The sequence below is a fragment of the Podarcis cretensis genome, assembly GCF_951804945.1.
Source record: "Podarcis cretensis genome assembly, chromosome: 8".
In the NCBI taxonomy this organism is placed as follows: domain Eukaryota; kingdom Metazoa; phylum Chordata; class Lepidosauria; order Squamata; family Lacertidae; genus Podarcis; species Podarcis cretensis.
In genome coordinates this window covers 31,636,797-31,661,552 of record NC_137177.1, presented here as the reverse complement: position 1 = coordinate 31,661,552, position 24,756 = coordinate 31,636,797, and the positions used below count along the sequence as shown (strand labels likewise).

Below are 24,756 nucleotides of genomic sequence, written 5' to 3'. Positions count from 1 at the left end.
GGCATCCCGTTGTAGTATGTTGATGGGGTATCACACTCTTGTTGGTAACCATGCTGTAGCATTCTGCAAATCAATTCAGTGGGACTTCCTCTACTAGTACAATCCTAAGCATGTCCTACTCAGCCTTCTAGAAGCAGATTTTCACTTAAAGTACATAACTCAAGTTTAGCACTTCTAAACCTTGATAAACAAGAGTGAGAATCAATTTTTTTCCAGATCTGTTATTTTCAAGGAGTTCAAATTATATTAGAGCACTGCATGAACTTTTTATAAAGGAGAGTAATCGCACTTCAAAGTTTGAATAATTTATTGAAAATTTAAGAGACTGCAACTGAAGCCCTGTACACTTTCCTTCGAAATGCAGGAACAGCTTCTTTCTCCTGCGGAATAAAAGTTAGAATCTTAGCACTAGGAAACAGTATGCATTCAACAGCTAAAACAAGAGCAAAGTTTTAACAGCTAAACATCAGTGATGCTATTACTGTAATAATATTAAATCAAAACCTGGCATATCAGATACAAATTAACACAGCAAGTATATTAAGAGAAACATACATTTTAGCTACATTACCAGATTCTGAACCTCTCTATTTTCCCCTCCAGAGTAACAGGACTGCAACACTGTTCAGAAAGATGCTTCTACTTGAGTGACATCGTTTGTATGCTTATCAGCATTTTCACATGCATAGTTTTGAATTAGTATTAACTTAAAGGTAAAGGTAAAGGTACCCCTGCCCGTACGGGCCAGTCTTGACAGACTCTGGGGTTGTGCGCCCATCTCACTTAAGAGGCCAGGGGCCAGCGCTGTCCGGAGACACTTCCGGGTCACGTGGCCAGCGTGACATCGCTGCTCTGGCGAGCCAGAGCCGCACACGGAAACGCCGTTTACCTTCCCACTGGTAAGCGGTCCCTATTTATCTACTTGCACCTGGAGGTGCTTTCGAACTGCTAGGTTGGCAGGCGCTGGGACCGAGCAGCAGGAGCGCACCCCGCCGCAGGGATTCGAACCGCCGACCTTTCGATCGGCAAGTCCTAGGCGCACATAAGCAATTTTCTTCCTTCTAACACATTTGTCCTGTAATGCCAAGTATGCATTTAGAAAATGGCTGCTTACAAAAACAATTACAGTAAAAATGTCCTAAAGTTTAGCTGCAGCTATTCTACTACATACCTCTATAGCATAGTTACGGTTTTCCATTCTCCTTCATTCAATCGTGCTGGGACCTACTGGCTAATGCTTACTGTAAAAAAGTAAAGTTTGAATTACTACATGACTAAGAAAAAATCCAAATAGGCATTATTTCAAAGCTTTTCACTGAAGGCACGTTAAGGGTAATTTGGTACTGGCTAACAGTGGGATAAACTTCACTTCTTTAGGCAAGGGACTCTTGGCTCTTTTCACTTCTAACTCGAAAGAAAATGCTTCCAATACAATGAATTTTAGTTATCAATTCATTGTAGTAATAACATTCAATACTGGACAATTAATGTAATCAAAGGAAGTCACAGAATAAAGATCTACCACTTATACAAATATACAATTAAAGAATGGCCAAACCTTAGGTAACTTTATTAGCATCAAGCGAAAATTTCCTGATCTTTGCTAGTATATAGCTTAGGGGTTTTTTTGCCACAGCTAACAATTAGAATTTCTTGCTTACCTTCCCGAACCAACATAACACAGGAGACTCCCTTACAGGGTATTTCTTAAGTGATACATAATAATAATTCTAAAATCATGGTCAACCTGTGTCTTGATTTGGGGACTTACAAACATAAAATGCCAACTAAGTAGCCATTTCCAAATGCACAAGTAAAAGCCACTTTTCCACTCCGTATTTAATGCTACAAATTTTCTGATAGATAGCAAATCATTTATTTAAGTTTGTAAGTCTCACTTAGCACAATAAGGCTTACTTATGAATAAACACCATAGACATCACTGTACATTTGTTAATTTGAAACCATAGTTGATCGGTTTAAGAAAATTGGCTTGCCCTTATCAAGTGAAGAAAAAACCCCAGAGCTAGTATTCTGTACCATACACCAAGTACATAGTACATAAATTGCACCAATCAATAGACAGAAACTTGCTACCTCTTCGGCTCTAGTGTTGCTAGCCAATGACAAAGTCAGAGGGAAGAAACAAGATAGCGCAACTGGAAGGATAAAGATTACATAAGGTATATTGGGTAGACACCCTTCAAATAAAGAGCTGCATTTTTCCTCAGAGGAAATAGTTGGGGGCTACATACCAGCAGTGGGCAGTCAAAGCAAAAGCAGGCAGAAACACCTTTTCTTTCTGTGACCCCATCCATTTGCTTATACCAGAAGGAAAGGTCAAACCTGCACAACACCCAGTGGAAATCAACTAAGGGGCAGGATCCTGCAGCCCATGGTGCAGGTGAAAGAAGGTGCAGGAATGCATAGGTGGATTCCTCCATCTTAAGGGTAGACGGATGATGGAGATGCTCTCCAATAACCCTTAATCATTGTTAACATTTAAGTCTGATCTCAGAATCAACAGCCCCTATCCCTATGTGTTTAGCACCTGGTCACAGGAAAATGCATTCATTTGAGAGTCTTACCTCATACGCAGAAGCACTCTGGTTTCACCCAGCTGGTATTGCCTTCACCTATAAGGATAAGAACGGAAGTTACTAAGGGAATACAGACTGCAGAGTTTCTGAAAACAAAGTTTTAAGTTTAAACATAAAATGTATGGAATAGTAAATTGAGGGGAAATTACAAATTCTATCAATATTCAGTTGTTGGGAAGTAGCATGGGGCACAAGTAGAAGCTGAATGCTTTATTTCAAATATTGAAACACATTATAGTGAACAAACACAACTAGTCTGAATGAATTAAATCCCAACTGCCAACCTAAGCATAAGGATATGCAGCCAGAGGTACGTTACCCCTTACGTGCAGATGCAAAGCCATTGCATTCAACTATGTGGTTGCTTTTCTGAATTGTTGCCATACACCCCCAACCCCGAAGCAAATAGTCCTTTGAACTAAAGGAAGGCCAGTCTAAATGTCTCCTGAAATCTTCACAACAGAAATTGGAATTTGTTTATCAAGCTTTCTAGTTTTTTTTCTGCAGTTGTCCCTCTATTCCCCCCAAGTCCCTTTTCAGTCTCATTAAGGGCATATAGCGAGTGAAAAGACAACCTTTCCACCTGTAACTAACTCTTAAAACAGCCCTTTAAGAGGTAAGAGACACTGCCAGCCAGCCAATGTGCCAGTTTCCTCAAGTCCACATCTTAACTTAGTACTTTTGCAAAATGGAAGGAACACACATTTTAGGATAGAGCAACACAAATTTATGTTCTTTTCAATCACTAGCTATTTCCGTCATCCGTTCCCACATCTCACATTGTACAGGGATTAAATGCAAGTTTTGTCTGAGGGGAATTTATATACACCACCATGGGTTTTCATAGGCACATGCTAATGCAACAATCCAGAGTGGGAAAGGTCTCCCTTTTCTCCTCCCCCTCCCAATCCCACCACCCTCACAGCATTTGCTTAACCCCCGTGAGTGGCATAAAGGCAGATCTGCAACTGACCTGTTGATTCCAACCTTGCTAGCTGTGATGGTGGAAAACAACCAATGGTCCAAACAAACCTAAAAAAGCACAGTCTCTTCATATTGGGCTCCATTTAGAATGAGTGACTATAGGCCTTCCTGATTAGCTGGAGATCATTAGCAGATATTGTTTGAATGCCGAACTATCCTCAAGCATCTGTTGAGCTATCAGGGAGGGACTGCAGCCAATAAAAGCTTTGCACACTCAGTATAGTAAAGCCTCCCTCCCCCACAAGGTTATGAAGTGCTTCTCTCCTGACAGCACCAGTAATCGGAACCGCCTAGCAGATTACGCATAATGTATTCTGGCACCACACTTCTGAGCTCTTAAGTCAGTTTTTGTAAGAAATCAAAAGTATTCAAAGACCAGAATGAAGAGTTTAAAAATGGAATACAATGCAAGCACTTTGTTATTTATCATGCCACTCTGACAAAGTGGTATTTTCAGCAGACGAGTTACTGCCTAGGATATGTACTGTATTTCTGTTTGTCACTGCATTTAAGTATGTACCCCACAGCCTTATTCCAATTCATCTGGTCTAAGTGAGAAATATCTATTAAACCCAATTATGCAGAGATCCACACTTACTGGTTATCATCCCACACCAAGTAAACCCTGGGCATACTGGTCAAAACAGAGTACTGTGGCTGGTACATATTTGCAATCCAGCTATTGCAGTTGTTTTATTGCATTCCTAGTGGAACTATTATCACTAGACTTTGGAAATCTAGCTTAAGCTCGGGCAGAATTAGTTGCACAATGCATACCAGTATTTCACACACACTTTTCGGTGGCAAACTGTTAAAAGTACAGAAGATATGTTTATCCAGTCTGAGACTGCTGCTGCTATATGCAAGATTCATTAATGAATCCTGCTCAATTATTAAAGTCCTTGAAATACAGTACCTACATTTGACAGAAGCACAGTTCAGCCCAAAGTAAAATATTTCTAATTCTTGTGCCAGATCAGATGGAAACACTTTTTTTAAGACACAAAATATTGAACTACCTAGCAAACAAAGCCAACAGACCTGGAGGGTAATACATGTTAGGTATGTAACCCCATTATGTATTTTCACCATCAATGAAACAGAAGAAGCTACACCTTTTTGGTAAGATGTATATGGAACATGAGAAGTGGGAGTTCTCGATTTTTCAGTGTATCATTTGAACAAATTCCACAGCCATTATTCCACAGCCACCCAAACACATTACATAACTAACCACTAAAGTTACAAAACACCACTCCCCAACCAGCAACCAGGGCAAGTTACATATGAATATATAGCTTTCTAGCCAATAAAGGGCTGAAATGTGGATTTTGCCATGAAAGTGTAAAATGTATTAAGAGTACTTATTCCTATGAGCAACAAACAGGACCTCGAGTAGATATTTACGAGTTGTACTCCCTTTCCCATCCCCATTGATCTCTAAGAATCTTTTTGGTACACAGTAAAGATGGAAAAAAGTCATATGCACGAAGGAATCACGGGTCTGAGGCACACATCTCAGCATCACGGTTAGCTTGCCTAATGCTGATTGCAGGTTAGGCCTCAAATCTAAGCATCATACAGTATGAGTAGTGTTGCACTGAAATCCCATGGTCAGAAGTGTGATGCCAGAGTACCCCCACAGCAAGATTACACAGAAAGTCACCAAGTTAGATTATAGTGCTTTTTACCTACCTGTATGCAGGCGACAAAGAGAATCTCGGAGCAAGCAGGAATACTACTTCCAGGTCCTAATGTCCACTTGTGGTACTACGTTCCTCACAGTTATGCACTGCGAAAATGCTGACTAAGTGCTGTTATGGAGCAGGCCACTACTTTTTAAACAGTGTCATATTGCAGTCTCAAACTCCAGAAAAAAAGCATGCTGCCACAAGTGGTTGCCCAGGAGATGCCAAGAAGTTGTTTTAAAAAAAAAGCAGATACCACAAAATACGCACAGAAACATAAATTCAGTTTTTCATTATAACTGGCAAGGATGTGGTTATAGCATGCTAGGGGTATAAGAAAATGGGAAGATAGAGGAATTTGTACGGGGGCCCTTTTGTTGACTGAAAGCATAGTGGGCATGCAGAAGTGTAATAGTCACTCTTCTGCTCAAAAAGGACCTGCATGTAAGCCTAAAGAAGTGTTTAAAACACATTTTTAAAAAGATAACTAAATAGAACACCCAATTCAATGAGAACTCAGAATCAATTAATTTGCTGGTACTTGGGGTCCTGCTTAATATGCTTTGAAGTCAAACTACTATACAGGTATTTAAATGTGCAGTTGTCAAGACTTGCCAGGTAAGGTAAAAGAATAAACTGCAGCTCACTATATCTGTCCAGATTTAACATCAGCCTAGATTTAGACAGAATGAAACAAGAAATGAACCTTAGGAAGGTAATGGGACCATCAGCCTCCTTCACTCTTCAAGATTACAGTACTAGAAAAGAGCATGGTTTAGGGTATGTGCCAGCATCCTAAGGAAAAATGGCATGTAATCTGAAAAATAAACTGAAAATTAGTGTCCACGTCCAGAGACCCCACCACTGTCAATCTGAGTTTCTTCCAATGGGTGTCACATGAACACCCTTTCAGAAAATGACCTGCAGGTGACTGAGCCCCTAATATCAAATGGCAATGAAGCTGAACTTTTACATTTCACTGACCTGTATACAAGGGTTTATCTACACAGGTATCCAGCTCAAGAACTGCAAGTTAAACATTTCCCTACTGTTCCTATAGCAGCTGGTTTTGGATCTAACTTCCTGAAAGGTTGTGGAAATGTAGCTCAATCCAACTGAAACACTAAACAATCATCCAGCAGCCTTAACCACCATTTCCCAGCATTCTTGCATTTAAAATGTTGAATAGCACAGAGCTTTGTGCTAATAGTTTGTATGATCAAGATGTAATAATTGATGGCACCAAGGTTTATCTGCTCCTGTTGCAAACACATTACAGATAGCCCGTTATTGCCAAAACAGAGTAACACATTTGAAGGATTAAAAGCTGTAATAGTCAATTGTTGAATAGACATCCAGAATAAGATGCAGAGAATGGTCCAACCAAGCAGGTTGATCTTCATTTCATCAACCACAGTATTTTTTGAACTGGGAAACACTGCTCCCAGCATTTTAGGTGCCATTAGGGTATCCATTAGGGGAGTCCAGGACACCTTGAATTCATTCATGTCTTTTAATAAGTTAAGGATGAAAGATTCAACCACCCTACTAGATTTAACACCAAATGTATAGTGTGGCCTGAGGTTCAAAACTTCCAAATTTTAATATTTAGAACCTCAAGCATCAGGTTTGTCTGGAAATTTACTACAGTGCAGGATACTATGCATTATTAACCCCAAAGTGACAAAGGATACTTTCATTTCTGTACTCCAGTTCACAAACGAGAAGAGTTATAAAATACAAGTACCCTCCCATCCTGAGTGTTTTCTAAGCGTTCTGATTAAACATTAACAGTAAAATAGGGCAGCCAGGTCTTATAACACTGATCATGTTGGGGGCATGTCTCACTGAACAATCCTTTAAAAGAAGTTCAGATAGAAGTTCAATACAAGCCATGTTATGAAACCTGAAATGGGAGATGCTTTTAAGATACTCAGCAGCAAATACTACCAAATGTCTGCCAACACATTTCCCTTTTCCGACCATCTTACTCAAGACTAAGTCTAAGTTTTGTGTATCTGCATCAGATTGCCTGTGCTTCCTTAACTGCAGGGCAATTAAAGCCTTTAAATCCCTTAACACTAATTGCATTGCAACTTTGGTAGAACGAGCGTAGAGGTGTATTTTCAAGGTGAGTCCACCTCTTAAGTTATTTCATACTGATCTAATTAGGTCTCTTTGCATATTGATAGGTCAGTAGCTCAATTAAGACATTTTACGGCAAAGCAGCACCCAGGTCATGTTGTGCCAGACACCAAATTAGATTTCAAACAATGTATGCCCAATGGAAGGTGCAGCATCTTTGCTCTGTATACTTGGATCCAAGAAGGATAACGTTTACGATATAAAAACCATTGCTACATTTAATCTATTTATTTTAGCACAGTAAAAAAAGTTTACACTTGGGAATTCAAATGGCACACCGTACACTGCCATCAAGGTAGGGACGTTATACATCAAAAAAGCTAGGTTTTGAACACTGCATTACATAATTATATTTTTCTTGCCCAGACCACTTACAAATTCTAGGTCATTAAGTTTCTAACATCCATAAAAACATAGCTTTCTTACTAAAATGCAAGAATTAAAAAAAAAAGTAGTGTCTAAACAAGACAAACGAAACAAACTGGAATGAAAATCTACAAGTCACATCTAAAATCGGGGTTTTTTGTTTGGGCCTTCATATTCTTCTCTCCCTCTCCCATAAGCTGCTGGAGTTCCAGGCCCCATTCCTCTAGGGCCCTGGCCACCTACAGGCCCCGCACCTCCCTGCCCAAATCGCTCTGGGCGCTATTAGAACATATTAAAGAGTTCATTATATGTAGTTGATGTCCATGTGTTTTAAGTATATATTTTAGAAGGTTCCGTAGTCAACGTTCGTCGATACAATCACCATTGAGCCGATCCACAGGGTACCGGGAACATAGAAAGGAAAAAAGGGTAATTTAATAATTAGTTTAATTTAATACATGCCTTGAGGTATGTTCCCAACTTGATCCATTCTCAAATGCCTGCTTCAGCAAAAAGATCTCCCTGAAGTGCTAAAAATGTAATCATTAGTATAGGCTTGATCTAAGAATTCGTCTCAAAAAGAGCATTCTGGGAGTCTGCCACAATTACTTTGCTCATCTGTACTGCAGCACAAAGTTGTCAGTCGACAAGGCCCAAAGTAAGCCTAGCCATAGGCCAGGTTCAGCTCCCAAAAGGAGTCATCTTATGTAAAGCAGATGACTACTCACCAGTTTAAGAGTATGAGACCATTCTTTTTGTCATGACTCAAGACTACAGTCTGCTTACTGAAAATGCAGAAATCTGAGAGCAAAAGTTGTTAAGACACCAATGAAGAACAAGGAATAACATGAGCCTAATGATAGATTTACCTACCCAAGACAAAGTAATATGAACTGTTTGCACAGCCTTTTGCTTTTTAAGTAGTTTGACTGCTCTAAACTCATGAGGTTTAGCAAGAAGTCCACTATGACTCTGCAGTTACTGAACACTTTCAATTGGTTTCCCATGGATTCACAAAAGTTCAGACAAGGATAAAGCAGAGCAGTTAACTTTCCAATTATCTGCTGTAAATTCTTTTATTGACCTATTAGGCACCAAGTAGAGTGAAATGAATCAAATATTTCATGTTTAGTCCTGTGATGTTAAACCTAGAACTACTTTCATACAAAAAAGGCTTTCTAGAAGCCAATTCAGTCAGCATGGCTCCTTTGAAAACTAACTGTATGAATCCCTTTAACCAGATACACATGCAGATTTATTTTGTGAAAGGCTCATATACAGACCCAGTTTTCTCCCCAGTAATCCCACAAACCAAAACCTAGAACGCTCCAACCACAAAAATCACTAATGACAAATCACATGCATGAGCCCTTCACTGATTTGCATAAGTATCCAATCTTGGAATCACCAAGAGTCTGGAATTCCTAGTGTGCAAACAAGCAACCTTAGTAAAATTTCCTCCTGGTTATTTTAAAATACCCGAAGGCCAAGAATGAGCGTATCCTGTGAGGAAAGACTACTTTTAAAGGTTAGCAGGTAAGGCAGCACATTGCTACATGCAAAGCACTGCCCACTGGAACTTCAAGCATTCTTGCAATACCACCAGTTCCAAGACTTTTGAGTATTTCATATACACTGTTTATACGATTTCAATAGAAGCCTAAAACTAATCCTTTAAACTGCAAGGTCACTTAGTTCCTAGAACACCATCTTAAGAACTAGTTTTCCTGGGGAGGGGGGGGTTTGTTTCCACAAAAAAAGTGGCACACAAGGTACTAGTAGTTTATCTTAGTGAGTAAAAGCTGTAATGCACACATTCATCTTGTCCCCACACTTGGCCATGAATTTTAAATCATGGATTAGAGCATACCCTTAAGGTGTATGTGTACACCACACCAGCACTGACTACACTTGGATTACAGAATATATTTTTTACCAGTTATGAGCACTGCTGCCATGCCATTACGTTATTCAAAGCAGGCCCAGAGACCATACCACACATATAGTGTGACTGCATATTTTTACAAGGCCTACTGTACTAGTACAGGCATAATGCATGGAGGAAAAGTCTATCAATATATCTACTAGTCCACCATGGCTATACAGAGCCTCCAAATTCAGAGGCACTATGCATCTACATGCCAGTTAGCTAGGGAGCAGCAAATTCAAAGAGCGCTACTGCCTTCATGCCTTCCTTGTGGTGATCCGGATGCATCTGATTGGCCACAAACCTTTGATCTCATCCAACAGGGCTCTTAAGTAAGGTAATTTAAGCAGTATCTAAACATCGTGGCCGAATTATATATTGTCCTTTAAGCATCAACAAGCAACTTAATCAAGAAGTACCGTACAATGAGAACCTGCCTACCCCGAGCAAGAACTGCTTTGTTCACATGCTATGGCAGAAGCCAACAAATACAATACGGTATACTGTTTGTATTTGACTGCTCACTACTATCTACCTGTGACTAATCAGCTGCATTAAGTAGTAAAAAGTATGGGTTTCACAGGGTGCAGTGATTATAATTAGGCTTGGAAGAGTGTGCCTCCATCTATTTTACAAGTATTTCACTATCACTTTTATGTCCCACAGTTAACTCAAGTTCAGAAAGTGACAGACCACTTCTGCTCATTAAGCTAACAACAAGAACTTGTAATTTTTCCAAAGACATGACTTGATGAATTCCTTCCAAGCTTAACCAAAGAACTCCAAACCCAACCAGCTACTGTTAGAGCAATACCCGAAGCAGGAGTGTCTAAGTAGACCTCCCACCATACCAAGCAAAGACATGGCTCAGTTTTCATTGCCCAACAAGCCCCTTGCTTTGCACTATTCACATTTCTGGAAAAAGGAAGCCTAACTCAAAATGCAGATCACCTAGAATCAAAACAGGTAAGAGGTGCTTCACATCTACGGAATTTGTTTGGAATTGAAGTCAAGCTGCCACAGGATACATTACCATATCGCTTCCCATCATGGAGCCACTCATAGATGCTTGTCCAACTCCAGGACTGGTTTCATAGCCAAGGCCAGTACCACCTCCTAAAGGTGGGAATTTCTGAGCAGCTGTACCATAAGGATCTATAAAAGAAATCCAGGTGGTTATATGCAGGATAGATTACAATCATTCTTGTGATAAAGGTTTAACTGAAAAATTATTTACCTCCCATGTTCATTGTGCTGGTACCTCCCATTCTCATGTCCCTCTCCCTCTACAAAAAGCAAAATACAGAGTTTTAGGAAAGAGTAAAACACTTCATGCTTTGCATTCTTGGTACACAAATCAGAGTAAGATAGCACTATGTCTCATGAGATTGTTGAAATAGACAGCAAAACTGCAGAAATAATTTAGAATTCAAAGTACAGAATCAAGAATGTATTTTGAACTCCTAGGGATCAAAACATGAGGTGCAAGCACCTGGGCAACCAATTACTGGGATTCTCATAGCCCTAACTTACAGGGTCCATGTAACCCATTCTACTATAACTTTCTTCTCTCTGTCTTCTCATTTGTTCTTCCATCTCACGTTGGCGGATCATCATCTCTTCCTCCCGCCTACGGCGCTCTTCTTCCTGTCTGAAAATTCAGATTATCCATTAGATTCCAGAATATCACTAAATTCTGCATCTCTATAAACTTAAAACTCTGTACTTATTAAGTATCATGAAACTGTCAAACTTTGCTGAAAGAGCCAACGTCAATGATAAACTGAACACAATTAAAGAAACAAACATGATAAACAGCACTCCAAGACATGAAACAAAAAAGTAGTTTTACCTCAACTGGATTTCTTTGCGTTTTTGCATCTCCTGATTGTGAAGTTCTTCCATACGCCTCAGTTCTTCTTGTCGCCTCATGAGATCTGAAAATTTGATTTAACATTCTCACCAATTCACCATACATAATAAGCATCTTGCTCATTCCAAGACAGAATCAGAATTTTTTTTAAAGCAGTCGTGTGAAGTTAAGCTAAAGTAAGTTTTAGCAGTGAAATTTTTATCCCCCACATAATACAACCAGCTGTCTAGTTCCCCTGCTTAAGCTCACATTGTTCTCCTCAAATTTATGATGGCATATATACCTATATGGGGCAAACACTGCATTGGCACTGACCTAACTACCTCCAGCCAGTGGTCTGAAGTGGACAACATTCACATCTTGCAGTGCCTCTCCAAGAAGCATTCCAACCATTACACTTCCATCTGTAAATGGGATTTAGGTACTTTAAAGATTTCTACAGTTAGCTCTTGCAGCAAGATATCATGTACTTTGCACTGCATGACATATTTGAATACAATAGTAGGTCACAGAATCCTAGCACTATAGAGTTGGAAGGTATCCCCCAATAGTAGTCTAGCACAACCCCAGCAATGCAGGAACCAGAGCTTATTTTGCCCCTGTAGGAATAGTGGACCCATAAGGTTCTGCAGAACCCTTTTACCAATAGGTGAAGATGCTTCTTCCCAGAAAAGCTCACATAGCTTCAGAAGGCCTCAGTTCCGCTGATAATGCTCTTCAGGCAAGTTTTGCAAGCGCTCTGAGTCTAGGGAGATGTGGAAAATCAATAAATGACTGGCACAATACCTTGGCGCAAAAGATTTGCCTGATGCTCATGGTATGCATCTTCCATTTCACTTTCCAGTTTGTCCTTGGCATCTTTCATGTTTTTCTCCACCTGATCTCTCTGTTGTTTCTCCATTTCATCCAAAGACTTCCATCGCTGAGAGTATTCATATTCAAAACTTCCAGGCTGTGCAAACCGTGGAGGAGTCTCTCTCTCCCTAGATACCAATTGAAAATCCAGTTAATAATGACAGTAGAGCTGATTTACCAAAATGGTCAGCAGCAAGAAATGAGAAATTCAGGACTAGTGAAAATCCATATGGAAGCTTAGAATTAGGACATAAAGGAATTTTTAGATTGGTATCACTATAGTTACTGAGAACCATTAATATATGATAGAAAAAAGGACCAGCTAAAAAAACTGCAGAGAGTTACTCTTCTGATTAGGCCAAATGAACAGAAATATCGGATGGGAAAAGTACTGCAGAGAATTATCCACTTTTATAAAGGTGCTGTTTCATAAAATAAAATTAAAGACAAAAACATATCTAATAAGCCACTGAAATAGATAAGTGAAATCTAAAGTAACATGTTGGAGGTTTTCCTTGTCTCCGAACAAGGCCACACTAATTTCTGTTTCCTTTTCTAATAAATCCAATATCCTGTAGTTACTGAGTTCTCATTAGGATGCTGGGGATGTTCTCATTAGGATGCTAACTTTTTATTGTCTTCATTCCCCCTTCAGCTGCTGCTACTCGCTCCTCCTGCAGCACTGGCCAGGTGGTAAGAAAGAGGCTTTGACTGGTGGCTAAGACAGCCCGCCTGTCAATCATGTTGTGTGACATGTGATTGACAGGACTGAAATCCAACAAACCTTGTGAAATTTGGTGTGCAGGATTGATTGTGACAAGGACTTGGCCCACGGAGCCTCAGAATTTCCCAATTCTGGAGTAAAGTATGCTACTGAATTCCCATGTCTTGGAGTAATCCCACATAAAGTTTTAATTTCAGCACCACACTAATTGCATTTTACTGAATTTCGGCCAATATATGTCACTTCAACTACTTTTAGCTACGAACAAAACTTTTCAGATACATCATGTAATATGATGTGCATTTAGTAAGCAAAATTAACAATCAAATGAATATGTCAAATCAGATCTCTATCCATTTAGCTAAATGGGAAATTTCTCAAGGCTTTTTAGGTTCAGAAAACACACATCACTGAGAAGGCGTGACTGACAGACCCCCAAATAAGCAGAGTTTTTAAAAAATCTATGGTAAAATCAATGGTAAATGTGCTTACTTTTGATACATTGGATTTTTCTGAGCCAGCTTTTCTGGAAGACCATCTTCATCATCCAACTGTTCAAGGGGCTCCACAATAACAGGTCTTGGAGTACTAAAAGTAAGAGCAAAAGACACTTTAAATAGTTGCTGGAAATTTAAAGTTGCATGTAATGGATTAAAAACTACCATAACCACACAAATTCCAATCAATTATTACATTTACTCACGTTGTCAAAAGAAAGACACCTTCAGAGCAACGTTCAAATGCTTTCCGAGCAGCTGGCTTAGATGCAAATTCAACAATGCCCTTTCCTGTTGATCTGCCACGATCATCTACAATCACAATAGCTCTTTCGATTGGGCCAAACTGAGAAAATGCTTCCTCCAGCAATTCATTGGATACGTATGGGGAGAGATTACGCACAGAAAGAGCAGCAGCATGGGTCGCAAAACGCACACGAAGCTGCCGTCCTCTCATGGGAGTATCATCAAGTTCAGCCTTTGCAATTTCAGCCAGAGCTCGGGATTCCTGTGAATAGGTTAACAACAAAAATGTTACGTCTTTTAAATTCTTAACCTTCAAACTATGCAGAACGTTAAGCAATAATATATTATGCATAACACATATGAAAAATTTATAGAAATGACACTCACCAGTTTAATAAAGCCAAAGCCTTTTCCTTTATTGATAAAGACTTCACCAGGTTCACCATATTTAGAAAATAACCTCTTAAATTCCTCCTCCGTTATATCAGCAGGCAAGTTCCCAACAAAGAGACGACAGCGCTGCGTGTAGGTCTTCTCTCCAGGCCGTCTCAGAAGCGACAAATTGGCTTTAAAGCCCTAAAAATACAGTTAATGACACACTTTATTTACTAAGCTTACAGGAACTGCTAACAATGCAGAATAAGGGTAACTCTGCAAATATTAAGCTAAATACGAACCTACTCACAAAAATAACGGTAGCTAATCTGTATCACCCTCCAGATTTTGCTAAACTATAACCTCCTATTGCTTACATTTAAGGCTTAAGAAACCACTTTTCAACAAATGTTTTAGTTGTGTTGTACATCAAAAATATCAAAAAACACCCCTAGCAAATATTTATAACTACATATAAAAAACACCCCTGGCTATATTGGCCATAGCAGGTGGGGGTGATAGGAAGTGCAGGGTTCAGTAACATCAGGGTATGTGTGTTCCTGATTCCCCATGTCTGCTCTAATTTCTTATGTACATTTACAGAACTGCACACTTCCAGTGCCTTCCAGACCAGAACACCGATCTGTAATAATCAGTTCTACTCTTCTGCCCCACCCCAAGCTATCACCTTGCTTACATAACCAATGGTTGCAATTTTTTAATTAACAAGTTTTCCTCTTAGACAGGAAAAAACCCCTACCAAGCAGCTTTATAGCCACTTGGTTAGTCATTTCCCATTCCCATTCTACTAGGCTTCACAATCAATCAGTGTACATGTTACTCAATAACTCCTATTCCAGTATGTCCGTTTTTTTTTGGAAAGGAAATATATTCTAATTGATGCCTGCCACAATGCTGTCTTTTTATAATAACTGCAATTTCCAAAGTACTTCAAAGTTTTCCACAGTCATACCAAATTCTTACCAAAATATGCTCCTCTAGACCGAATAACTTTTTCCAAATTAGAATCATGACAAAAGTATTTGTCAAAAAGAGCATTAATTTCCTTATTGAACACTATCCCTACTAAACATACGATCTGTACACTCACTAGAATTATCACTGAACATAAATTGGAGTTTTATCAGTGGCATAGCGTGCTACAGTCAATGCTTACATTTCAGTCATACCATGCTGCATTCTGTAGTATAATCCTGCTTTGGAAACTAGCTTTATCCCCTTACGGCCACTGTAGCTCATCAAACCCACCCTATCCCCAAGTCTGTGAATACAGCACCTCCAAAACAGAAACAGGCACTTAAGCTCCAGTCCATTCAAATGTCATTTACTGAAACAATCCTGTTAATACCATTCTTCAGAGCAGGTGGAGGTACATGTTCTCCCATAAATCAGGGCATTACATCTATGTCCCAGATACCTCAATATCTGTCTACCTTACCTTATCGCGTCGCATAGATTCGCATTTGTTAGAGCCAGATTTAATGTGTTCCCCTCAAATGTGCTGAGCAATAGATTTTCTAATGGTAAAACCTCTGTTTTATGCGCATGTGACAACAAATCAATAGAATCTCTTTATCATATCTTGTTTAACTGCCCTTTATACACTGTTGCCCGATAAAGGATTCTGAGTTCTACCATTCTGGAAATTGTTGCTAAACCACCTGAATTACACCTAGCCTATCTACTCCAGGACAGTGACTCTTATAGAACATTACAGGTTGCCAGATTCCTGTTTGCAGTTCTTTCATATAAAAGACTCCATGGAATGCTGCATGACTATTAAAAATCTAGTAAACTCTATGCACCATCTTCATCTTCAAGGCCATAATACGGTACATCTAGAGATTGCAAGTAATGTGAAGGAGATTATGCGTTGAAATATCTTAGTTGATATTTTAGAATCTAAAATGCTATTTTATTTATTGATTTGTTTTACCTTGTGGGCTTATAGCCGAATGAAGTATTATCTATCTATCTATCCATTCTTCAGAGTTCACCAATACATGGCTAGAATAAATACCTACACACAAGTACAGAAAGACTTCTATGACAAGCCAAATTCCTGCCTTTTCTACAGCAGCCTCAGTACAGCCAGCCCCTCATCTGGAGCAAAACTCCAGACCACTGTAGGGCTAAACTGCCTACATTTCTCAAGAACTAGTAAGAGATATCAGCAACCATAATGCAAGCTCTCCTTTGCTCTTTACTCACACACCCATCACACTTCTACAAAGCCTTTGGGACGTTAATGATTTCCCACTCCACTCCAAAGTGTTTTCCCTGTCAAACTGCAATAGGCACAATGGGTATTCGCCTATCTCAAAAAACAAATCATTTCATTTGTTAAGTATATTGTAGCGCTAAATGCCTGTCCTCTCACCCCCCATCTTAAGATCCGTAAACTACTTCCAGTCACTTTATTTTCATTGTTAACAGCTTTAAAGCGCCACCTTTAAAGAGCAAGATTTCCCATTGCTGTTGCTACGACAGAATGCAAAATCTGGAATAAGCATTTTGGGGCAAAGTAAACTTCGGGACAAGATGTGAACAAGGGTGGACATATTTTTTTAAAAAACCAAGATACCACAAGATTTAAGTTGTGGGAGTTTTACTTATTCAATCCCACCATTGACGACTCCACCTCTTTTAGCGACTCATGGCCACGCCCACTCCCCCGAAGCAAACGCGCGGAGCCTCTCCGACTACCTCTTGCACATGCGCACCTCAAGCAATCAAAATGGCGCCGAGGAAAGCCGCACAGGGCGAGGAGAGAATAGCGAGCCGTATGAGCCGCCATCTTGTCCCGAATGCCTGTCATGACAGGGCTTGTTAAGGGCCCACAAATCTACCCACCTCCGCATCGGACATTTTCTCCCCGCCGGCACCCTGCTGTTGCTGCTGCTGCTGCGAGTGCTGGTGCTGCGAAGGGTGCTGGTGCTGATGCTGGCCTTGTCCTCCGCGCCTCTCGCCGCCGCCGCGGTGCTGTCCGGGCCCTCCGCCCTTGGGGCCTCCTCCTTGTTGGGGACCTCCCGGCCCGCCCTTTAAGCCACTTTGTCCTCCGCCGCCTCCGGAGGACTGACCGGAACCCTTTTTAGGTCCCCCCTGGACCGGACTTTGGCTGGGCGGCGCAGACTGCTGCTGAGACGGCGGCTGATCCCCACCTCGGCCGCCGCTCTGGAGCCCCGCGGAGGCAGCCGGAGCGGAGGTCGAGTTCGGAGTGGGGGCTGAGGAAGAGACCGGAGGCGCTTGGCCGACCTGGTTCTGGGTGGGCCCCACGGAAGGCGACGCGGCTGCTGGGCTGGAGGAAACGGAGACGGAGGCCGCGGAGGAAGGCGGAGTGGAGGCCGAGCTGGGTGGCTTGGCAGGCTCCGGCTTCGGGGGGCCTCCAAGACCACCGCCAATGTGGTGGTGGCCCCCGCGGGACTGGCCCATCCCGCCTGCCATGCCCGGCGGCGGCGAACGGAAGTCGTGGTTCCCCGGGAGGCCGCCTCGGCCTCCGCCGCCTCCGCGCCGATGGAAGCCGCCTCCACGGCTACGGAAACGGTCTCTCGACATGGCAAAAATGGTGGCGGTTGGGGTGGTACCGTACAGCGACACGACTCTTTTCTCCTCCTCGGAGTCCGACCGAGATCAAAATGGCGGCAGACGCTGAGGTAAAAACGGCCTCGCTGCCCCCTTTGTCCCACCTTTATATAGCCTCGCAGTACGAGCGCAAACTCCGCCTCGCTTTCTCCCCTCCACGGCCAATCCAATAAACAATCGCCCTGGTCGGATTGATGGGGACGTTAACCAATCAGTTTGTCAAGTTGTTTCCCTCTCAGGAAAAAAGGGCGGAGGGAAAATCCGCTTCTCCCTCTATGCAATTCACTAAACCAATAGTGAGGCGCAATACAAGAAAGATTGACAGGGAAATTATACAATAGGCATTTGAGTTGGTAGATAGAAGGCGGGCAACGTCCGTTAACTTCTCTCTGCTTTGATTGGGTCGTTCGGTCAGCAGAAGGCGTGGCTTACTAATACATGTAACTAATAGAGAGGTTCAGATTGTGCGCATACCAGAGAGCTTTGCTGCAGACTAACCGGAGGCCATGGGTGCCACGTGGTTCGCTAACCCAGTTTCATTATTACGAGCATCTTACAATAAATAGCTGTGCAACTGATACCATTATATTCCCATAAATGCCGTGTTAACGTGGTCATGATAGTAATCTTAAAACTGCTATATAGCTAAAGTGGGTCCAGCACCAAACTGCTACCATGGTCTTTTTTCATTTGCCCTACTGTTCCTGCTTGCAGTTCCCCACCGCATGCCAATCCATGTGTGCGCAATTTAAGGTAATACCTCATGCATGTGATGGAAAGTTTCTGCCATAATCAATTTAGGATGCAACAAGGCTCTCATTTTTGCTTGAAACAAACTTACACAACAACCCTTCTGTATTTGGGTGAAAAACGTACTGTATTTGTATGCTTCAAATTAAGGGAGTTAATAGTAAAAAAGACTAGAATAACCGTAAAGAGCAAATTTTAGCATTTATCATATTTTCTAAAGTTAACCATTTCATTTGCAGTTGCTCGTCTCTTTCACAAAATCATAATATCCAGAGTCCTTTGGGAAGGAAGGAAACTGACAAACCCATGCAAAAGTTTGTATTGTAGGCCTGTGAAATTACTAGGCCCCATTGCTCAAAAGTAAACCCCCAGCATGGCCACTACCAGAGATTTTTTTTAAAGGGGGTACTCAGTGGTACGCAGTGCCAGCACCTCTTTTTTGTTGTTGTTAAAAATTGTGGCACTTACTGTAACAACTTCATGGTGAGCACCAGAACCTATTTTTCTATAAAAAAACACTGGTCACTACCAATTACTAAGCATCCTCAAAACGTTTGTGAGTTCTGACCCTGTAATAGTGGGAATTTTGACCTTAAGCAGGAGGCATTTCCCCCTGCTTGATTGCCAATTTGACATTGTAGTGATGCTAGCAGTCAGCAGAATGATTCTGATGGTGATGGCCGCGCTTAAACAAAATGGACGGTCCTTTTCAGAGGTGAGGCTGCATAAACCAAGGACAGAAAATGTTCCTACCACTAGGTGTCTCAGAGCACAGCCGCAGGAGGCGATGGTCAGCTATTCCCCATTCTGGGGCGGGGAAAACAGTTTGTAAATGCTCCTTGCAACAGTTATTTGTTTCCTTGCAACACTTATTTATTTCAGTATTGACCCATCTGCTCTTCTAATACTTACACATTAAAGTGGGCAGCTTGCAGCAAATTAAAATCAAGGTGTTGTAAAACAACATTGTTACAATACAAAAGGAAGCAGGCCTTACATATTAAAGACAACTCTTCATTATTATTTACCCTGCAATAATTAAACTTTACTAACTGCCAGAAGACAGTAAGGGGGGGGGGGGCTTTTTAATTATCCTGAGTGGTTCCTATTTGCCAGTGGTTCCTACCTCGTAAATGTAAATTCTGGAAGATTCATCATAGATTATACCACTTTGGAAACCTGGTTTCTTTTTAAGACTATTGATGCAATGTTTAATAGTCAGATTAAATGCTGCTGAGAGGGATAAAAGTGGGATTACTCTCATCCATTAAGTCTACTATTTATTCACTGGCAGACTCAATGACAGAGTCATTCCTGGCTAGCATAGTTCCAGACTTCGTTTTTGTCACTGAACCTTCATTTAAAAAATGAATTATAGTACAGAATTACAAGGCAATTCAGAATGAAACTGTCGTACAATGCAGCCCCCCTTCCTTTCCCCCTGCTTTGTTTTCTCTCATCCTATTCTCCTCTCTAACCTAAAGACAATGGCCACAATACCTGAAGTGAGTATCATGAGTGCTGGTGGGGATTTATTTCCACCAGTTATGGAACTGGATTTATGGTAACAAGGAGCCAGACTTTTTCACGTGTTGTGGACTGCTCTCCCTGCTGAACTATGGGACTCCCCATCAGTACAGGCATTCTGCCAGCTCTTGAAGACATACATGTTTAGACAAGAATTTTCTACATTCCCTGACTTGATTCCACTGCTTTGATGGCTGTTTTAACCGTTTTAACGAGCTCGTTTATTATATATTTTATATGTTACCCCTTACATGACCATTAGTTACTGTGTCTTGTAGGAGAGTATTTCTTTCCTTGAAGTCCCTAAAAATATCAGAAAACCAACACTCCACAGCAGGTCAGAGCAGAGCTTCCAGTGTGGCTGCCCTTGTTTTATGGAACAAATACAACAGGCACCCAACTGTTTGTAGTTTCCATCATAAATCAACAACATTTTTGTTTCAACAGTTTTTTTAAGGTCTCAGCTTTGGGTGCTTATTTGCATTATTTAAAAAAAGAAACCCTTAGATTTAGCTGCTTTTTGTGGGGCGAGGGAGGTATGGCAGTGGGGGCAGATGTCATAGGCGAAGGGGATTGAGATATGGATATGCTCGTACCCCTTCCAATCTGCGCCCCATCCCGAGGGACGAGGGTAGGGTGAGCAAGGATTACTCACCTCCATCACTGGTGTTGTGCAATGCCAGGTCCATAGGCAACAAAACCACCACCCTGCGAGATTTCTTCACCTCGCAGGGGGTTGACCTTGCTTGTGTGACGGAGACCTGGGTGCGCGAAGGGGATACTGTTGCCTTACGAGAGATGGCGCCCCCGGGTTTCTCCATCCTCCACCAGTCATGAACTGTGGGCCGGGGGGGAAGGGGTGGCATTATTAATCCGGGAAGATTGTTCTTTCAGGGCTCTACCATCGCCATCGATCCCCGGCATTGAATGTGTTGGCCTAGTGTGGGGCTCCGAGGTGAGCTTGGCTGTCTGGCTGGTGTACCGGCCACCTAGCGCACCAGCAGCCACCCTGTCAGGCCTGCTAGAGGCGGTGGCCGGCTGGGCCTTGGAGTTCCCTAACCTACTGGTATTGGGGGACTTCAACGTCCATGCTGATGCCACTCCCTCCTCACAGGCTCTGGACCTGGTGTCTTCCATGGCGACACTAGGGCTCTCCCAGTTTGTTTCGGGCCCCACACATCAAGGAGGCCACACGCTGGATCTGATCTTTGGCGTTGGTATAGATGTGATCATGTCTCCTTCGATGAAGGTGCCATGGTCTGATCACTACGCTCTGAAAGCCAGGATTGATTTTCCACCCCCACCCTGCTTAGGTGGCGAGCCAATTTGGGCTCGCCCGCAGAGGCTGATGGACCCTGATAGATTCCGTCAGGCCTTGCGGGACCTTGCTTCCCCTGGCGACTCATTGACTGAGCTTGTTGAGGGCTGGAATATCCAGCTCCTGGCAGCCATCGATGAGATCGCACCTAAGCGCCCTCTGCGACCCCGCAGAAACCGGGCTCCCTGGTTTACCGAGGAGCTCCGGAAAATGAAGCGGGACCTCAGACGGCTAGAGCGAGTATGGCGGGGTGCCCGTGACGGAGCCTCAAGAACATCTTATAGGGTTTTTATGAAAACCTATGAGATGGCAGTGAAGGCCGCTAATAAGTCCTACTTCTCGGCCTCCATTGCCTCCGCTAGCTCTCGCCCAGCGCAATATTTTGTATAATTAGGTCTTTAACGTCCCTTGAAGGACAGCCAAATTTAAATAACAATTTGACACACAGCTGTGAGGCATTTGCGAGCTTTTTTGCGGAGAAGGTCTTGTTGCTCCGCCATGACCTCCCTGCCAATTTGGATACAATAAAGGAACTGGAGGCCCCTCGACTGTCCTCGGGTCCAGTATTGAACCACTTTGACCGGATATCCCCAGCCGATGTGGACAGACTCCTCCGAGCTGGAAAGCCCACCACCTGCCCTCTTGACCCGTGCCCGTCTTGGCTGATTAGAGCGTGTCCAGACGAGGTGCGGGCCCCCCTGGGTGATATCATCAATTTGTTCCTTGGCACTGGGATATTCTCAGGGGAACTGAAGGAGGCAGTGGTGCACCCGCTCTTAAAGAAAACATCATTAGATCCTTTAGATCTATCCAATTACCGCCCAGTTTCGAATCTTCCATTCCTGGGTAAGGTGATTGAGAGAGCGGTTGCTGAACAGCTTGGTAGGTTTCTGGATGAAACATCGGCCCTGGATCCATTCCAATCCGGCTTCCGCGCTGGTCATGCATGGGACCGAGACGGCTCTGGTCACCCTAACAGATGATCTCCGCAGGCAGCTGGATCGAGGCGGGTCGGGGCTGCTGATTCTTCTAGACCTGTCAGCAGCCTTCGACATGGTCGATCACGAACTCCTGGACCACCGCCTTGCCGACGTTGGGATTCAGGGCACAGTCCTTCAATGGCTGCGCTCATTTCTCTCTGGTCGGGGACAGAGGGTGGCATTTGGGGGAGAATTGTCATCGCGCCACTCCTTGGTGTGTGGAGTGCCTCAGGGTGCGATTCTCTCCCTGATGCTTTTTAACATCTTTATGCGCCCCCTCGCCCAGCTTGTCCGGAGTTTTGGGCTGGGTTGCCATCAGTATGCCGATGACACCCAACTCTATCTGTTGATGGATGGCCATCCTGACTCGGCCCCAGACACACTGACCAGATGTCTGGAAGCTGTGGCTGGATGATTACGTGGGAGCCGGTTGAAGTTAAATCCTTCGAAGACAGAGGTCCTCTGGCTGGGACAGGGCGATATGGGATTGAGGGGGCAACTCCCATATCTTGCAGGGGTGCAATTAGTGCCAGCACCGTCCATTAAGAGTTTGGGTGTAATCTTCGGTACCTCCCTCTCTATGGAGGCGCAGATTACAGCTATAACAAAGGCAGCATTTTTTCATCTCCGCCAAGCTAAGCAGTTGGCTCCTTATCTCTCTCGCCCTGACCTAGCCACTGTGATCCACGCGACGGTCACCTCCAGACTGGATTATTGTAACTCGCTCTACATGGGGCTACCCTTGAGACTGACCTAGAAACTCCAGCGGGTGCAGAATGCCGCGGCGAGACTCCTTATGGGGTCTTCACTGCGAGATCACATTCATCCGGTACTATACCAGCTGCACTGGCTCCTGGTGGAGTACAGGATCAGGTTTAAGGTGCTGGTTTTAACCTTTAAAGCCCTATACGGCCTAGGACCCTCGTACCTATGGGACCGCCTCTCCTGGTTTGTCCAACAGAGGAACTTACGGTCTGCAAATAAAAACATCTTGAAGATCCCAGGCCACAGAGAGGTTAGGCTGGCCTCAACTAGAGCCAGGGCCTTTTCGGCCGCGGCTCCAATCTGGTGGAACGCTCTGTCACAAGAGACCAGGGCCCTGCGGGACTTGACATCTTTCTGCAGAGCCTGCAAAACAGAGCTGTTCCACCAGGCCTTTGGTCAGGGCGCAGCCTGACCCCCCTCCTCTGGCAATCTGCACAGAATTTTGCTTATTGGTTGCCATAAATTTGATTTTAATTAATTTTTATAATGAAATGTTTTTAGAATCGTTGGATTATTTTGATTGTTGTTAGCCGCCCTGTGCCCAGCTTCGGCTGGGGAGAGCAGGATATAAATAAAATTTATTATTATTATTAATAGATTGTAAATTGCAGTGATACTTTTGTGAAGAGAGACTCATCAGCTCAGTAACAGTTCAGTTATTGAGTGCTGTCTGGGTTTAGAGTGGTACCTCGGGTTAAGTACTTAATTCATTCCAGAGGTCCGTACTTAACCTGAAACTGTTCTTAACCTGAAGCACCACTTTAGCTAATGGGGCCTCCTGCTGGTGCCGCGCCACCGGAGCATGATTTCTGTTCTCATCCTGAAGCAAAGTTCTTAACCTGAAGCACTATATCTGGGTTAGCAGAGTCTGTAACCTGAAGCATATGTAACCTGAAGTGTACCACTGTATTAAAATCACCGAGGTACCACTGTATTAAAATCAGATATCCAAAGGGGAATGAGGTCCATCACTCCTTTCCCCGGTAGGGCTCCATGTCCCATTTGCTGCTTCCCAGCCCTATGTCCCTAGGAGTGTTATAAGAAAAAACTGCTCCCTTTCCCTTATGGGGTATTCCAGAGCCCATAGAGTCCTTGAGGGTTCCCATGGCTGTAGTGAAATTTGTTTGTGTGTGAGGAGGTGGATTTTTGGATAAAGTTAGCCATATTGATTCGAATGCTGTTGCTAGATTACTGTTGTCTTGTTGGGCTATGTATGGGATAAAGGGAAACCATACCAGAGTGAAAGGCATCTTCTTCTATTTGTCCCTGTGTCAGTTTCAGTTTATTGTTTAGCTTTTCTAGTAAGGCTGTTTCCCATACAGTGGTACCTCGCAAGACGAATGCCTCGTAAGATGAAAAACTCACAAGACGAAAGATTTTTTCGTTTTTTGAGTTGCTTCGCAAGACGAATTTCCCTATGGGCTTGCTTTGCAAGACGAAAATGTCTTGCAAGTTTGTTTCCTTTGTCTTGCAAGTTTGTTTCCTTTTTCTTAAAACCGTGCATTCAGGGGGTGCAGTTGCAACTTGACTTCG

General features: G+C 42.7%; 1 protein-coding gene across 2 annotated transcripts; it reads right to left on the bottom strand.

The window, feature by feature from the left end:
- Window positions 1–289: 289 nt before the first annotated feature.
- On the bottom strand, window positions 290–17,986 carry SFPQ (splicing factor proline and glutamine rich). Of its 2 annotated transcripts, none has more exons than XM_079988274.1 (12): window positions 17,155–17,986; window positions 14,293–14,481; window positions 13,866–14,167; window positions 13,655–13,750; window positions 12,370–12,566; window positions 11,563–11,647; window positions 11,244–11,361; window positions 10,948–10,996; window positions 10,744–10,865; window positions 2,589–8,062; window positions 1,172–1,241; window positions 290–380 (listed from the first exon to the last, which is right to left on the bottom strand). In XM_079988274.1, exons 1-10 carry the CDS (start codon window positions 17,854–17,856, stop codon window positions 7,925–7,927), a joined length of 1,998 nt encoding a protein of 665 aa, XP_079844400.1. In that variant the 5' UTR covers window positions 17,857–17,986; the 3' UTR covers window positions 290–380; window positions 1,172–1,241; window positions 2,589–7,924. The 2 variants fall into 2 exon arrangements, with proteins under 2 accessions (XP_079844400.1, XP_079844401.1); XM_079988275.1 differs by having other exon boundaries at window positions 2,589–2,636.
- Between the last annotated feature and the right edge of the window lie 6,770 nt (window positions 17,987–24,756).